This window comes from Bos indicus, chromosome 17 (genome assembly GCF_029378745.1).
Source record: "Bos indicus isolate NIAB-ARS_2022 breed Sahiwal x Tharparkar chromosome 17, NIAB-ARS_B.indTharparkar_mat_pri_1.0, whole genome shotgun sequence".
Taxonomy (NCBI): domain Eukaryota; kingdom Metazoa; phylum Chordata; class Mammalia; order Artiodactyla; family Bovidae; genus Bos; species Bos indicus.
This window is the reverse complement of record NC_091776.1, coordinates 17,015,846-17,034,101: the sequence shown is the minus strand read 5'-3', so window position 1 is coordinate 17,034,101 and position 18,256 is coordinate 17,015,846. Positions and strand designations below refer to the sequence as shown.

Sequence of the window (18,256 nt, the reverse complement as noted above, 5' to 3'; positions counted from 1 at the left end):
CTGGGCACTTTTCACTTATTTGCTTGAAAAACCAAAGATTTTAAACTTCCATGTTTACTGCATCTGAATTGTACACCCATATTGAATTATACATATGAAAGGGTTTGGCTACTAAAAACCCAAGTAAAAAGAAGGGTGTGGCTAAGTTCAGCCTTCCCCACAATGGCATTTGCATCCTAACTTGGTCTCTCACAGGTGGAGTAGAAGCTCTGGATGACTCTGCTCCTGGTCCCCACTGATTCCTTCCCATCAGGGAGGGGTGTGGTCAGAGGTTGGAGGGTACCGTTGCCCACTGCAATCCCCCTTTTTTCTGAAGAACACCTGTAACCCACAACATGCCTGATACCTGATTAACAGCATTGCCATATGTCACTGTTTAAATAGATATTCCACCCATGGATGATTTTCTCTTACCTAGAGCAGACTGTTCGCTCTAAGAGGGCTGGAGCTTATTTTGCATAGCCACTACCAAACCTCTATCTCCTACACTATCCAAATAAAAGAAACACAATGGTTATCAACTAAATGAACTGAAAAAATGAGTGGGAAGATCTGAAGAAATCATATTAGTTTTTTAAAGGCTAAAAACATTGGGGAGGGAGATTCCTATTCTTCTGATTTAATTGTGAAGTTGAATACATTACACCAAGGCATCAGGCGAGCCCATAGAATAGGCTGAGGAAAACTCGAGATTAACATACACATACTACTATATATAAATGAGATAACAAGGACCTACTGTATAGCACAGGGAACTCTACTCAATATTCTGTAATAACCTATATTGGAAAAAATCTGAAAAAGAATAAATATATGTATGTACATATTAAGTCACTTCAGTTGCGTCTCTTTACAATCCTATGGACTGTAGCCTGCCAGGCTCCTCTGTCCATGGGATTTTCCAGTCAAGAATACTGGAGTGGGTTTCCATGGCTTCCTCTGGGAGATCTTCCCAACCCAGGGATGGAACCCTTGTCTCTTACATCTCTTGCATTGGCAGGTAGGTTTTTTTTACCACTAGTGCTACCTGGAAAGCCTCAACATACATAACTGAATCACTTTGCTGTACACCTGAAACTAACACACCATTGTAAATAAACTATACTCCAATAAAATTTAAAAAAATAAAAATACAAAAAATACAAAAAACCCCAGATCTACACCTCACAGTAAGTGGCTTATTTGTATGTATGAGCCAGGAATTTTACTTTTGCTCTTTCCAAGTCCCGCACCTTAGTAGGTATCTTCTATCTTCTATTTCTGGCTTCTTATTTCTCTTTAATGGTTTCAGAATTATTCTCAGCACCTCCTTGAGAAAAGGGGCCCCCTGTTTGGAATTCTGTCCCTGGAATAGGTGTGGGTGTGGCCAAGCCAGGTGGGGGTGTGATCAAGTCAGTAGTTTGTTAAGCTTGAAAATGTGAATTGGAAAGGTACCACTTATAGTTGGATGACCGTGACTGGGGAAACATATCAACGATAAACACAGAATTGAAAATGACTATAAACCCAGCAATGTTTCAGTAGAAGGATGAAAAAATCTGAGGCAGAAGTATTCCAGCCTAATATTCTTGAATATGTGTTTGAAGGCCAAGTGCCTTGAACAAGCCTGATGGGAGTTTCTGGAATTTAACGTGGGGGTTAAGGTCTTAGTGTTTTCTGCACCAGCCCAAGAGTGATTATTCCTCCTTCTCTTTTGTAAACTAACGAAAGCTATACAAATCCCTTATGTAGACAAAGCCTTTAGCAGATCTGGCAAATGATACCTATTTTTTAAAAAGAGCACTTGGCAAAGTAACTTCTACTTTGTACACATCTGTTTTACATCTGTTAGAATCTAAATTTTTTAGAGAAGGGGCAATTTTATCCAAGCTCAAAATAGGCATTAATAAATACTATTCTAAATCACTACCATCGTTGGCAAATGGTTTCATTTAATTAATAAAACAGACTTTGAGATTAACCTCTGGTGAGGTCTTCGAGATATTTTAAGAATATTTTACAATGTCTTTTCTCCCTAGTTATTCTTAATATTTGCGATTTTGGATAATTGAAAGTCATTCCAACATATGGCCCATGTAGAGTCTGAATTTTTAAGAAATGAATCATGCTTCTGCTTTTTGGAATGATTATTGATGTTTATAGTATATGTCCAGTCCCTCTCTCTCTCTCTCTTTTTTTTTACTCCATGGTTGATTTACAAATTTTGTCTGGGACAGTGCTCCTGCCTAACTTTGATTGCTCCATACTGTGTTTATCATTTTGCCAATGTTTTCCAGTAGCACACGACCAGTGAACATTTTGAACTTGCATTTTCAAAGAATCTGCAGCCAGATAACAAATAGGAGGTGCTATATTGCTAGAGAGATCTTACCATGTTCATTTCAATGTCCATTTTTTTTTTCCGTGCTTTTCCTCCTTGAAAATATTTTATATTTCTTTGCCATAGAAGACCAGCTGCCTGAGACTATTTGTAAAGTCTCCTGCAATGTAGGATGCTTTATCAATAATGGTAAATATGGTGTTAAAAATTAGTAAATCCACAAATAACATGCAACATACTCGTCTGATGCTAAGTCTCCATGGATACCACGGAAGCATCTTCAATTCCAGGGATGTCCCAGGGAGAGCAGATTACCTCTGGGATCTGCAAGCCCTGGGATCTGGCAAAAGCAGTGAGGGTCCTTGAGAACTTTATCTTTGCTGGTTCTGTTTCTGAACCTACTAGGCTGCCTTCAATTTTCCTCCATTCTCTCTAAGGAAAATAAAACTCATGGAGAGAGACCAGGAGGTGTGAACAGAGTGAGAGCTGGTTGAGATTTCTGAGACTCCTTGAACATTCTCCCTCAAAAAGTTGACTGTAATTCCAGTATGGGGGCAAATACATTTTTCCTTTTTATGGCTGCAATTTTAGAGACGGGGTGTTTCTAGGAGGAAGGATACACATGTAAGCACCGAGAGAACCCTGGAGGTAGAAGATGGACAGATGATGAGCACAGACATGCATCACCATAAAAGCAAGTCCCATCAAACTGTCTTGGAGGATAAAAACTCTAAGAAATGAGCTATATACATTATGAGGATTAAGCCATGATTCTATATATCCCATAACTGCCACTGTCATCAAGACAGAAAAATAAAAGCAAAGAAAGACAGTTCCTACCATTATTACCTCTTTCCAAGTGCTGTGTGTGTGTGTGTGTGTGTGCTGTCGCTCAGTCGTGTCTGACTCTTGGCAACCCCATGGACTGTAGCCTGCCAGGCTCCTTGGTCCATGGGATTTTCCAGGCAAGAGTACTGGAGTGGGGTGCCATCGCCTTCTCTGTCCAAGCGTTAAGTTCCTCAAATATATTTTCAACACTATATCTTTGGTAGAAATTAATGCTGTGCAACCACTACCAACTAATTAGAACAATTTTGCAGGTCTGAGCTGCCAAGAACCTAAAGGAACTATAAGATGTAACGTTGTTGCCTTATCCTTTTCTATTTAGCAGTTAATTTGATGACACTAAAGACCTCTTTTCTCAGCAAAATTACATATTTGAGAAAAATCAACTGCAATTCTTTCCAAACTCATCTTTTGCTCTGTTGGATCAAGGACTTGCTTTAGTATCTCAGATTGTTACAGGCTGCTTCTCTACAGAAAACAATTCCTTTTACCCTAGGTGATTCTGGAGTTAATGGTTCTGCTCACAATGTAATTGAATGCCTGCATCAGCACATAGGTTATACATCAGGTGTGCAGTGTTTCATGAGCAAAGGAGCAATTATAACAATAAAAAGACAGTGTCCTCTGCCCCATATAGCAATGTTGGCTGCCAGGATTAAGCCTCCATCAAGATCATAATCAAGGCAGGCTGAATAAAAATGTACTTGTATTTTCCATGGAGTTTCCTTTGGCATTGGGATCAGTATCACAGGGACCAGTGATGGTCTTCATCACAGGCATGGATAGACGGGGAGGGGGGTGTCTATGAAGAAGGATCCACCCAAGGACCAATCACACAAAACCACACTATTGTGGTCCGTCGGAAAATTTACAAAGCTGAGTCAACAAAGAAGGAGGTAACCTTAGTTGGGTTGAAGAGAATGTTCCAACTCCAGTGCCCCTGAATGCAATTACTATGGGAATAGATACAGACCACATTTAAATGGGCCCTAAGGATAAGATGGGCTTCCCTGATGGCTCAGCAGGTAAAGAATATGCCTGCAATGCAGGAGATGCAGAAGACCTGAGTTCGATCCTTGGGTTGGTAAGATACCCTGGAGAAGGCAACCTACTCCAGCCACTGTTGCCGGGAAAATCCCTGGACAGAGGCGTGCAGCAGGCTGCTGTTCGTACGGTCGAAAACAGTCGGACCCAACTTAGCGACCGAGCAGCACACAAGGATAACGCTATGAACGTGAGTCATCCAGGTTCTGTCCTCCTTGGGCGCGCATTCTGGGGTAGAGGCATACATTTCCAAACTCTGGTTTTAGAAAGAATCACATGGGAAGTTTGGTAAGAATGACCGTTCTCAGCTCATCCATGGAAATTGTGATTTAGCAGATCTGGAGCGGAAGCTGGGGTCTGCACTGTAATTATAGCCTAGGCAGGTATTCAGACCACACTTGAGAAGCTCCAGTGTGAGACGAGACCCTGGGGTGTGGAGAAGGACAAGAGCTCTCATGCCAGCCTTCCACCTACTCGACGTAGGACTTCTGGTGAGGTTCCCAACTGCTCTCCACTTCAGTATCTTGTATGTAAAGGAGTGACAGCAATTGTGAAGGTTAACTAAAATATGTAAAAACGTTCTCTACAAGATCCTTGGCACATAGTATATGCTTAATAATGTCTGAGTTCCTTCTACCTCTTCTCTGAGAGATAATACGAACATGTTTTTTTGCTTTTTAACTTTGTATTGGCTTCCCTGGTGGCTCAGATGGTAAGAATCTGCCTGCAATGCAGGAGACAGGGGTTCCATCCCCGGGGTTGGGAAGATCCCCTGGAGAAGGGAAAGGCTACCCAGTTCAGTATTCTGGCCTGGAGAATCCTCATGGATAGAGGAACCTGGAGGACTACAGTCCACGGGGTTGCAAAGAGTCGGACACGACTGAGCGACTAAACACATATTGTATGGGGTATAGCCGACTAACCATGCTGTGATAGCTTCAGGTGGACAGCAAAGGGACTCAGCCATACATATACACGTATCCATTCTCCCCAAACTTCCCTCCCATCCAGGCTGCCACATAACATCAAGCAGAGTTCCATGTGCTATGCAGTAGGCTCTTGCAGAGAACACATTTTGAACACCCTTAATGCACCAAGTGCTTTTCTAACGCATTTTCATTACACTTAATCCCATGAGGTAGATGTTTTTCTTACTCTATTTTACAGGTGAGAAACAAAGATGCAGAAAAGTTAAGCAATTAACCCCCAGTTGCCCAATCAGCAGGTTACAGGGCCGGCCTTGACTTAGCTCTACTGCTGAGAACTTAAATTATCTGCAGAGGTGTCAATTAGGGATGGGAAATGTTAAAACCTCTCCATGCTGTCTCATAAAGGCCCACCCTCTGCTTCCCAGAAGCTTTGCCATCTGGCCATGTCCCTGATGCCTCACCAGCTGAGGATGACATGCTCAGTGTGGACACAAGCACATACAGCTGTGATCTGGCTGTAAAGTCTATCATAGGGCACAGGTGCTGGGAATCACTGTACCTTAAACTAGGAACTGTCTTACTTGTAGGGCTGTCTTTCCTTTGTTCAGATATTGGAGCCTTTAGATCTATTTATGGTCTTTCCTGATGGCTTACATGGTAAAGAATCTGCCTGCGATGCAGGTGGCCTGGGTTTGATCCGTGGGTCAGGAAGATCCCCTGGAGAAGGGAATGGCAACCCACTCTAGTATTCTTGCCTGGAGAATCCCATGGACAGAGGAGCCTGGTGGGCTACAGTCCATGGGATTGCAAAGAGTTGGGACATGACTGAGTGACTAACACACAGATCTATTAAAGAAACAAAATCCTAATATAAATTTGGAGAGCTGTTCCCTTTCTAACTAGCTAAACTGGAAGCACAGTTTCACTCCTAGGAGGAGCAAATTGACAGGCATGACCAGAAACCCCAATTACCCCTACTGAGATGTAGTTAGCTACCGGGACACAAAGTTGTTGATCTTGGGTTGTATTTATGTCCACCTGTATGCCATCTAAACACAGAGACTACGGGTGTGTGTAAACACTGTTTGAGGCACTCCGAAAACTACATATAATATGCAGTTATGAACGTGTGTATACACATGTGATTGTGTGTATAAATAGGTGTTGCTGTGTTCCTGCTATACACATGTGCCTACACGTGAATGCTTCTACATATAACATGTATGTGCCCACACATGTGAGGGCTTATTTATCCTCCTGCATAGATTTTCTTCATCTCCATGACAGGGAAGACATGCCTTTGAATCCATTGTGTTTCTGCTTGGTTTGACTTCCAGATCCATTTTTCTAATTGACGACTTATTTAAATAACAGTTGAGGTATTATGCTGGCATTATTTTTTCTGAAAAAATTCATTCTACTGTTCTCGTTGCACAGCAGGAGTTTAATGCAGCCAATACTTTCTGGTGCTGACAGCTCTGATTAAGGCAGAAGTATTTAGATAAATAAGAATGATTGGTTTGACAAAGAAGAAATTCAATGGCACTTGAGTACAAATCTAGTAATCGCTCCTCCCTGCTGGGAACATTAGTTAGCAGTGAGTTTTAACTGTGTAATGGTTGCTTAAGTGACATACACAGTGGCTCTGCATGATTTTACCAGTAGGTATTACTTTAAGGAGACCCAATAGGACAATTCAAAACACTGACTGTCCCTGAGACATCAGTGCATATGGAGGAAGTACTCTGACCCTGAGACAATCCCTACATTTGGGGTTCAGAGGCGTGGTGAACTGCAGAGCACACGCCCTGTCTTGGGGCTGCTGCAACTCAGATCCAGCCAGTTGCCACCATCAGGGAATGAGACCCAGGATTGCTGTTGCTTCCAACATTTTCAGGTTGCCAATTCAGATCGGTACGGAAAGCTTTGCTGTATTTAAATGTTGGCTACTCACTGAACATAGGGCTTCTCAGGAGGCATAAGTGGTAAAGAACCCACCTGCCAACACAGGAGACATAAGAGATGTGCATAGATCCCTGGGTAGGGAAGATCCCCTGGAGGAGGGCATGGCTACCACGCCCGTATTCTTGCCTGGAGAATCCCATGGATGGAGAAGCCTGTTGGGTTACAGTCCATGGGGGTCGCAAAGACCCCCATGAACTGATCATGTTCAGTGAATGCGACTTAGCATGCATGCACTCACTGAACATGATCAGAAATTCTCAGGGCTAAGTCCAGCCCATCTGCAGGCAGGAGGAGTCAGATGGGACTTCGCTTTGCTCCCTCTGCCTAGAACATCTGGGAACCTCTAGAGATCTATTTCCTCATGGTTTGGGATGATGAGCGAACACCCGGTGATCAGTGGTGGTGGTGGTGTGTGAAGTGCGCATGCATGCACGCCTGTGTGAGCACATGTGTATACCTGTGTGTATATGTCTGTGTGCATGGAACCTGGCTTGATTCTCACCCTGGTGCCCCAGTGTGTGCGCCACCGGAAACCTCTGGAGGAAGAAGGAAGGACAGTTCCCCACCGACCTGGCATCCTAACTTATCCACACCTAATTGATCACCAGCTGTGTCTTGGATAGAGCTGGAGGAAAGAGTTTGGCTCAATCCCTTAACCACAATATATTTTCTTTTCTTCAGAAGTTTCTCAGCAAGTTTTTCCCCCAAAGGGAGGAAGTGCAGCAAGGACCACCCCTGCTGAAGCCAATGAGTTCAAGATACTTCTATATTTTAACAGATCTCCTACTGGACTTTCTCGGTGATGGTGTGGGGCCCAAGTGCTGACAACTTGGAGGCTTATATCAATGGGTACATCCAAAATTTTTGCTCTGAGTCATTCCCTGAGATTTCACTTACAAATGCACAAAGGGCATTGTGTATGTGCGTGTGCTCAGTTGTGTCCGACTTTGGCCCCATGGACTGTAGCCCTCCAGGCTCCTCTGCCCAGGGAATTTTCTAGCAAGAATACTGGAGCGGGTTGCCATTTCCTCCTCCAAAGGATCTTCCCGACCCAGAGATGGAACCTGCATCTCCTGCGTTGGCAGGTGGATTCTTTACTACTAGTGCCACCTGGGAAGCCCCAAAAGAACATCAAGACTTGGCAAACCTAAAATTACTAGTTTATCTTTTATTTAAGGCATAGGAATGATTTAGATCTGTTCTATAAAATATGTGACTTAAGAAAATAAAATAAACCAGTATAATTTAAAAAAATAAAACTACTGGTTTATCTACAGATCATTCCTCTGTCAGTCTGTATGCTCAAAACACTCTCTAAGATTAGTGGGAGGGCTGCTGTCTGTTGAATATAACCAAACACAAAGTCATACGTAGAAAGACATAATTATGACTTTCTAGGAATGACACTAATGGGTTGTTGATTGATAGATGGGCTGCCTAGTGATGTTGCTGATAACCTGAGAGGTTTCTCTGTAAATGGTATTATAAGGACAGTCATTATTTTATATGAGATCATGGTAATAAAGATTGCTGTTTATAATTCAGTAGTCCTCAAGTGATCAATTAATGGAAACGATAAATAACTAAAAGACAGCATGCAGTTCTGGCTCAGGAAGTAAAGTAATTCTGTTAACTGAAGAAGAACAAGGTGATTTTTTTTCCATCTTCACAGGCAACCTAGAGCTATTGGGCCTTGGAATCTATCTGAGAAAGGTGGTTTACAGATATTGGTATAAGGATATTTCTATTGTGTCAATAGGTACCTGCGATGTGTCTGTCCAACGTGTGTCCTCGTGGGGAGGTGATGTGGAGGGTGGGGGGCAGAGGTAATGTTTGTGATTGATTGAGTGCCAGGCACTGAGTCAGCAGCTGTCTATACACTGATTCATTTCATGCTCACAACATACTTGCAGGGTGGATTTTATTTGAACAATTATTTTTTTGGCCAAGCCACTGTAGCAGGTGGGATCTTAGTTCCCTGACCAGGGATCAAACCTGCACCCTCTGCATTGAGAAGTGAAGTCTTAACCACTGGACTTCTAGGAAATTCCCTGGTCAGTTTTAAAGATGAGGAAATTGAGGCCCGGGGAGGTTATTTGTTGACCATAGCTATTTAGTCAGAGGCCAGCCAGTGTTTGGGCCCAGAACTGCCCAGTGCCAAAGATAACTGATTTCTCCAAGTCTATATTACTCTGGGTAGGCTCATCTCCACCCATCGTTGTTGTTGTTGTTCAGTCGCTAAGTCATATCCGACTCTTTGTGACCCCATGGACTGCACCACGCCAGGCTCTCCTGTCCTTCACTATCTCCTGGAGTTTGCTCAAACTCATGTCCATTGATTCTATGATGCTGTCTAACCATCTCTTCCTCTGTTGCCCACTTCTCCTCCTGCCCTCAGTCTTTCCCAGCATCAGAGTCTTTCCTAAACATCAGCTCTTCACATCAGGTGGCCAAAGTATTGGAGCTTCAGTTTCAGCATCAGTCCTTCCAAAGAATATTCAGGGTTGATTTCCTTTAGGATTGACTGGTTTAATCTCCTTGCAATCACTCATCATGGGTTAATAGGAAGTAGGAAGAGGGGTGTTGATGGTGCAAAACAAAAGATGAAGAGCATTTGAGCTACACTGGCCCCTGGGCTCTTGGTTTGAATGACATTCTCAGGGCATTTGCAGAAAGGGAGGCACAGTCAGGCAGGAGAGTCTTTGCCATCACATTTTCTTTTGCCACATTTTCTGCCACTTTGTCTCTCTCCACTGCTTTCAATCCCTTGTTTCTGCTGTGTAGTCCCATATCAATAATGATTAATAGTAAGTCATTAACCCATTTCTACAAGGCATTAATCTCCCTCCTTCCTTGTGATGGGGGACTAGTTTAGCATCTGTGCTCCTGTCACAGGGGTCTAGGGTCCCAGTGTCATCCTAGAGGAACAGGCTATAGGCAGAATCATTTGCTGGTGTCTTGGTCCAGTTTTGAATGTCCTTGGAAGACCACATACCTATTCTTTTCAAACACCAATATGTGTTGCAACATAGACTCTTCCAGTTCAAACTACTGCTATCGTTGCTTTCCTTTAACATTCAACACATCCATTCATTTATCTACTAATGTTATTGAGTCTGTGTGTGTGCTTAGTCCCTTCAGTCATGTCCAACTTTTTGCAACCCCACGGACTGTAGCCCACCAGGCTCCTCTGTCTATGGGACTTTCCCGGCAAGAATCCTGGAGTGGATTGCCATGCCCTCCTCCAGGGGATCTTCCTGACCCAGTGATTGAACCCACGACTCTTGCATTTCCAGCATTGCAAGCAGCTTCTTCACCACTGAGCCACCGGGGAAGCCTGTTATTGAATCTAACCGTAGCCATAACTTGTGCTGGGTTTCAGAACATGATGGTGTAAAGCCAGAGTCCAAGCTCTGCAACCTGCAAGTTCAGTGGGGCAACAGATGATTCCTGAAGAAATAATAACAGATAATGGTTTGAAAGGAGATATTTTAGAACGATCATTAGATTCTTCTCAGAGTAATAGAGAAGGCATCTCAGAGAATACAGCAGATTAGACGTGCCTGAAGGATATGCAAGACTTAGCACCTACAGGGAGGAGAGCTAGGGCAGCCAGTCTGGAACCACTTACATATGCTTCCCTATAAAGCTCACCACTGGGAGTGGCAAAAAAAATCATGGAGAGCTATGCAGAAGCCAAATGCTTAATGATTTGTTTAGATTAGCCAGCTTGAGATCTTAACCCAGAGGGGATAAACATGTCTTGAAGATTTCTATAGATGATTATTTAGGCAGTGCAGGAATGCAGACAGACTTGGAGGATGGTAAGACTAGAAACAGGGAGAGTGAAACGGCAGCCATGGCAAAAACCAAGGTTAGAGATGCTAAGGTCTCTAATTATAGCCATGAGGAAGAAAACGGGACATGGAGAGAGATCTAAAAGGCACAATGAACATGGTTGGTGATTATTTGACTATGGAAGGCAGTAGAGTGAGAGAAACAGAGATAATCCAAACTTTACTGGCTTGAACACTGGAGAATAATTTCACTGTAAAAACTGAAGTCACTAATTTGTAAAATAAACCTATACACTTAAATCTTGAAAAGATAACACACATGTAGCATACTAAAAGGAAATGCTCTTAAAAATTTGCTACCAAACACATTTTCTGAAGCCAAGGAGGCCAGCCAAGAAGCTGTGATTCTTCACTGTAGTAAAAAGACATTATCAGGGTGGAATGCTAACTCAAAACATGTGTTGAAAAAGTGGATGAATTCTTCAATGGCATGTCAACTGACCCTTTTTGTTTTTCCTTAGTTTTATACTTAATTTTTAAATCAAATTAACTTTTTTCCAATTTTTATTTCATATCAAGAACATAGTTTAACAAGACAAATGTTATTTCATCTTTCAATTATTCTGTGAGAATTTTCACTCTGATATATGTTTTAAAATTATTTTTTAATTTTCAAGATCTCCTTCTCATTCTCAAAAAAATTCCTATCATCTGCTTCTTTTCCATAAATGTAATATTATCCCATATCTCTAGGATACAAATAATAGTTTATAGAATTTTGTGATATGAATTATTTTGGTTTCCTTGGTGTTTACTTTCATTTGTTACATCTCTCTCTCTCTCAGATTTCATGACTTTTTGCAATTCTCGAGCCATCCTTGCCCTCCATTCATATTTGCAATGAGGCACTACGATTAAGTGTGGTGGGTGGGACATGCCAACTAGGGAAGGGACTTCAATAAGAGTCCGAGGCAACGACCAGGCAGCTCAGAATGGCAGACACAATCTGGGAGACATAAATGCTCTTTACACAGTATTTCACCTAATTTTCTTTTGAGCATCACTGCATACCACAGTCCTTCTGGGTATCTGGTGCCCTATACCCTGAGCTAGCTGCAAAACTCCTAGCTTCTCACTGGCTTCTCCCTTAGAGGACACTAAGAATTCAACCTTCCCCACTTCACTAAGTGAGTTTCCACTTATTTGTCTTCCAAAATTTGTTGTAATCTTTGCTCTAGCAGGTTTATACCTTTTATGAATGCTTTGGTGGGACTCTGGGGGGTAGCAGAGATAAACCTGTGGGCTCAGTCTGCCATGTACAGCCAGAAATCTTGAGCTGATTCTAGATGATTCATTTACCAAGAAGACCAGTGCTGATGCCTTGATTTAAAAATCATTCTCTGGGACTTCCTTGCTGGCTCAGTGGTAAAGAGTCCATCTGCCAATGCAGGAGACTCGAGTTTGATCCCGGATCTGTGAAGATCCCACAAGCCATGGAGCAGTTAAGCCTGTGTACCACAGCTGCTGAGCCTGTGCTCTCGAGCCTGGGAGCTGCAACTGCTGAGCCTCTGTGCCACAGCTACCGAAGCCTGCATGCCTAGAGCCATGCTCTGCAGCAAGAGAAGATGCTGCAGTGAGGAGTCTGCACATCCCACTGGAGAGTAGTTCCCGCTAGCCACAATTCGAGAGAAAGCCTGCAAAGTAACGAAGACCCAACACAGCTACAAATAAACAAGCACAAGTTATATTAAAAATATTAGAAAAATGAAAATCATTCTCGGGACTTCCCTGGCCATCTAGTAGTTAACACTTCACCTTCCAATGAGAGGGTGTGGGTTCTATCCTTGATCAAGGAGCGAAGATCCCACAGGTCTCTTGGCCAAAGAGCGAAACATAAAAAACGGAAACAATATTGTAAAAATTCAGTGAAGATTTTAAAAAATGGTCCACATCAAAAAGCCTGCAAAAAAAATAAATAAAAATCATTCTCCTGTGGGCATGCTTTGATTTAGTTTCTAACTCTATACTATCAACATGGAAAAAGTGAGCTTTCTTTATAGGGAACCACTTAAACCACGTGGTGGAATATTGGAAAAATAATTAGGCTGGAAATTAATTATTGGAAAAATAATTAAACAGAACTCGATTTAGCCCCTCTCCTTCTGTTTTTCTTCCTGGGATAGATGTTACTGTTTCTACTGTGCAGGAATGTTAGGAAGACAGAACAAGATATTTGGGTGAAGCACACTTTGAGATGGTAGGCAGAATGATCAGTCAGTGAATTTAAGGTATTTCTTGGACTTCCCTGGTGGTCCAGGGGCTGAGGACTCCGAGCTCCCAACGCAGGGGGCCCCGGTTTGATCCCTGGTCAGGGAACTAGACCCCACATGCTGCAACTAAGACCTACTGCAGTAAAATAAATAAATGTTTTTTGAAAAAAGCCTTTTCTTTCTGCCAGAAGAGAGCAAGTCTCAAATCCCTGGAAGATGATATTAAGATTTTTTATTCTTGCAGCTTTAAGGATGGATGGACATGAATTATTAACACTTTTCTGCATCATAATTTCAGAGGCACAAAGAAAGAGAGAAATTCACTTTTTAGTATTCAACTTGTTAAACAGTTCAGCTAAATCCTTAATAAAGCATCTGGAGCTTAAATATTTTAGTGACATGTAAAACAGTTAAGTTATAAAATATTTAGATGGATTGGAGCTATTCTTAGATGATTGCTAGTTTCCTTTAAAATTATGGGACAGATACATGAATGGATTCATACATAGTATAGACTACCCTGGAAATGGAGTCCAGTGAGAGAGGTTTTCTTCCTTAATTTCAGCAACAATGACTCTTTGCCACTCCATGGACTGTCCATGGAATTTGCCAGCCCAGAATACTGGAGTGGGTAGCCTTTCCATTCTCCAGGGGATCTTCCCAATCCAGGGATCTAACCCAAGTCTCCTGCATTGCAGGTGGATTCTTTACCAGCTGAGCCACAAGGGAAGCCCAAGAATACTGGAGTGGGTAGCCTATCCCTTCTCCAGCAGATATTCCCGACCCAGGAATTGAATCAGGGTCTCCTGCATTACAGGTAGATTCTTTACCAACTGAGATATCAGGGAAGCCCCCTGAATGGGATACTTGTGCCTTAATATCCTCATTTGTGAAGTGGAGATAATATCCATTCCAAATGAAGTCTTTTTTTTTTAACTAATTCCCTGAGAAAAGAAAATGAGACAACATATGTGGTATTTACTGTAAAAAAAAAAAAGAAAGCACTATACACATGCAAAAAAAAAATTCTATGTGTAGATGTGGGAGTAAATATCAAACTGTGTATTTGCATACATATGAATACATAAACAGACAAACACTGAAACCACTATCTATTGAAAAAAATAAAATGATTTTTTTCTAAATATTGCTTTCCCATTGTCTAGCATTACTATTAAAACAGAAATAAGACAATTGCTCTGTATACTCTTTTGGTTTATATGACTTGCCATTTACTTGCTGATGTCATCCCGATAGCTGTTATTGCTAAAATCAACACTAAAGACTGTGTGTGTGTGTGTGTGCATACACGTGTGTGTTAATTGCTCAGTTCAGTTTCAGTTCAGTCGCTCAGTCATGTCCGACTCTTTGCGACCCCATGAATCGCAGCATGCCAGGCCTCCCTGTCCATCACCAACTCCCAGGGTTCACTCAAACTCACCTCCATCGAGTCAGTGATGCCATCCAGCCATTTCATCCTCTGGCGTCCCCTTCTCCTTCTGCCCCCAATCCCTCCCAGCATCAGAGTCTTTTCCAATGAGTCAACTCTTCGCATGAGGTGGCCAAAGTATTGGAGTTTCAGCTTCAGCATCATTCCTTCCAATGAACACCCAGGACTGATCTCCTTTAGAATGGACTGGTTGGATCTCCTTGCAGTCCAAGGGACTCTCAAGAGTCTTCTCCAACACCACAGTTCAAAAGCATCAATTCTTCGGTGCTCAGCTTTCTTCACAGTCCAACTCTCACATCCATACATGACCACAGGAAAAACCATAGCCTTGACTAGACGGACCTTTGTTGGCAAAGTAATGTCTCTGCTTTTGAACGTGCTATCAGGTTGGTCATAACTTTTCTTCCAAGGAGTAAGCGTCTTTTAATTTCATGGCTGCAGTCACCATCTGCAGTGATTTTGGAGCCCCCAAAATAAAGTCTGATACCGTTTCCCCATCTATTTCCCATGAACTGATGGGACCAGATGCCATGATCTTAGTTTTCTGAATGTTGAGCTTTAAGCCAACTTTTTCACTCTCCTCTTTTACTTTCAAGAGGCTTTTTAGTTCCTCTTCACTTTCTGCCATAAGGGTGGTGTCATCTGCATATCTGAGGTTATTGATATTTCTCCTGGCAATCTTGATTCCGGCTTATGCTTCTTTCAGCCCAGCGTTTCTCATGATGGACTCTGCATATAAGTTAAATAAGCAGGGTGACAATATACAGCCTTGACGAACTCCTTTTCCTATTTGGAACCAGTCTATTGTTCCATGTCCAGTTCTAACTGTTGCTTCCTGACCTGCATACAGATTTCTCAAGAGGCAGGTCAGGTGGTCTGGTATTCCCATCTCTTGAAGAATTTTCCACAGTTTATTGTGATCCACACAGTCAAAGGCTTTGGCATAGTCAATAAAGCAGAAATAGATGTTTTTCTGGATCTCTCTTCCTTTTCCCATGATCCAGTGGATGTTGGCAACTTGATCTCTGGTTCCTCTGCCTTTTCTAAAAGCAGCTCGAACATCTGGAAGTTCACGGTTCACGTATTGCTGAAACCTAGCTTGGAGAATTGCTCAGTCATGTCCAACTCTTTGAGACCCCATGAACTGTAGCCTGCCAGGCTCCTCTGTCCATGGAATTTTCGAGGCAAGTATACTGGAATGGGCACCCATTCCCTTCTGCAGGGAATTTCCTGACCCAGGGATGGAACCCGAGTCTCCTGCATTGCAGGCAGATTCTTTACTGTCTGAGCCACCAGGGAAGCCCATATATAATACTGGTTCAGACTTACTAGATTGATTTAATGATCCACAATTTGAAAAACAATTGATCTAGGCATATGATTTTGGAATCTATAAAATGGGGATGACACTCTCATAAGATTGTTATGACGGTCAAATAAGACATTCTATGTAGAGGACACAGAGCTTGTGTTCAATGAAAGGTAACAGTTAATAACTGTCTTTAAAAACAAAGAAAATGAACACTGTCTGAGTCTGGGCATAGCCAGCATCCCAGTGGCCCAGGTAAGTGCTGCTTGAGAGTCTTTTTTGAGCAGAAGGCTGTGACGGTCTGAGTACAGGGTTTACGGCACCAGGGGATCCTAAGAGGAATCCAGGTTAGAGTCATGTTGCTCTTCCAGCCCCTGACACTCGTCTGTCTTCTCTCCCATTCATTTTACAGGAAGATATACAGAAAATGTGATCTATAAAAGACTGGGCAGAAACTGCCATCTCATAGCGACCCTCTAAAGTTTCAGAGGATGCTGCAGCGGGGAGAGCGCCGAGCACAGAGCTCCTTGCTAGGATGACTTGATGGGACTGGAAGGAGAGAGGGATCAGGAAGGGCTTGTAAGTGATGATGCAAAGTCTTGATTGAGCCTCTCCTGGCAAAACTTGGAGGGACATCAAGAGAGGGAGTCTAATGTTAATCATAGAATTATGGAACCGGTCTTAGGAGTCAACTGCTGGTAAAAGTGCCTCATTCGACAACGGAGAAAACAAAAGCACAGAAAGGATAGGTGACTCACACGAGGTCACACAGCTAACTGGAGGCCACATCACGCCTATGGCCCCACTTTTTTGTTTCTGACTAGTGGTGTTTCCATTATAATATCTGACTTCAAGTAGCTCCAGTGATGTTCTGATACTTACACTTTTTTTTTGGTCCTGAACCACTGAATTTCATTTCCAAAATATTTTGAGTTGTGGAACCCTGACTCTGAATTTTAAGAGCCAGTTCTTATGTCAGCTAAAGGACATTTTCAGTGCTTCCCTGCCTTCTTAGTCTCTGAATGGTGGAACTTCCCCCCTCTGCCATGTGCTTTAGAATTGAAAAGCAGAGAGAAACGTTATCTTACTTACACTTGATGCTGTTTCACCACTGAAAAGGGGCTTGACCTGCCAATTATGTTTCTTGCCATTGGATGCCACGACCCTGCTGCAATCCATGCTCAGTGTGTCAATATCTGGTAGAATTCAGGTCTGCTCAACAGCTGTTTCCTAGCTCACTTTTGGAGTGTGTACCGAAAGGGAGACAGCACTGGGAGAAATTAATCAAACTGGAGATGGTGCTGCTGCTTAGTTGCTTCAGTCGTGTCCAACTCTGTGCGACCTCATGGACTATAGCCCGTGAGGCTCCTCTGTCCATGGAATTCTCCAGGCAAGAGTGCTGGAGTGGGTTTGCCATGCCCTCCTCCAGGGGTTCTTCCCAACCCAGGGATCGAACCTGGGTCTCCTGCAGTGCAGGGAGATTCTTTACTGTCTGTGCCACCAGGGAAGCCTGGATATGGTGCTATCAATAACTCAGAATATCTGAGACACTCTCCAAGCAGTGGAAGGATTTTGCCTGCTTGCTGGGCCATTTCATTTTAAGAGGACAGTGTCTCCCAAGTCAATAGTGTGTATCATACCTAGGCTGAGTGCTCCCAGCAGCAATGTATCTGTGGTCTAAACTGATGAACTCTCTCACAGGAAGCTTGTACATCTCCAGATCCTCCACACACTCGTGGCCAAGGCACCAGACACAGGACAGAAAAGTCCTGGGAGTCTGGCCCCGAGTGGGCTTTCTTAGGTTGGCAAATGCTTTCAATTGCAGAGGAATGTTGTTATAAAAAAAAATCTAGTGGCTTGTGGATTGTCTGGTTGTCATTTGGGAAACTTGATGAAAGCACATGCATATCACAAAGATCTCTGCTCTTCAGAACAGTTGCTCCTCTCTGGAAGCCTTGATTGAGCTGGTGAGCTGGAGGGCTCAGAAACAAGGCGGGGACAAGACTCCATGGACCTGGCACAATCTGAGCTATCGAGATGAGTGGGGAGAGCAGTATCACTGTCTGCAAATGCTTCATTTTGTATAGAAGTAATTCACCATGGCTGAAATATTTCCTGAAGGGCAGAGAATAGTGAGGTCTAAAATCTTACCCGGTTGGCTGATTCTGTTGTCTGCCACAATGGAAGAGGCTCACAAATCAAAGCAGTCATCTTTCCAGGGCTAATGGGAATCTTATGGGTACCAAGGGACATCATTCTCGTTGCTCATTCCAGCCGGCATATTTATCCACAGTCAAGGGGAGCTACTTTGACAGTTCAGGCCTAT

The 18,256-nt window shown here is 42.8% G+C and overlaps 1 protein-coding gene across 5 annotated transcripts in view; it reads right to left on the bottom strand.

Moving 5' to 3' along the window:
• The window catches only part of RNF150 (ring finger protein 150), a 281,991-nt gene that overhangs the window by 25,411 nt on the left and 238,324 nt on the right, over positions 1-18,256 (bottom strand). The window contains exon 7 of one of the 5 annotated variants that reach the window (XM_070769079.1): positions 1-18,256. This exon is cut by the window's left edge and continues 16,578 nt beyond it. The exons of the other annotated variants lie outside the window; for them this stretch is intronic. Coding sequence (XP_070625180.1) covers positions 18,234-18,256 — 23 coding nt within the window. The 3' untranslated portion in view covers positions 1-18,233. 5 annotated transcript variants of the gene reach the window in all.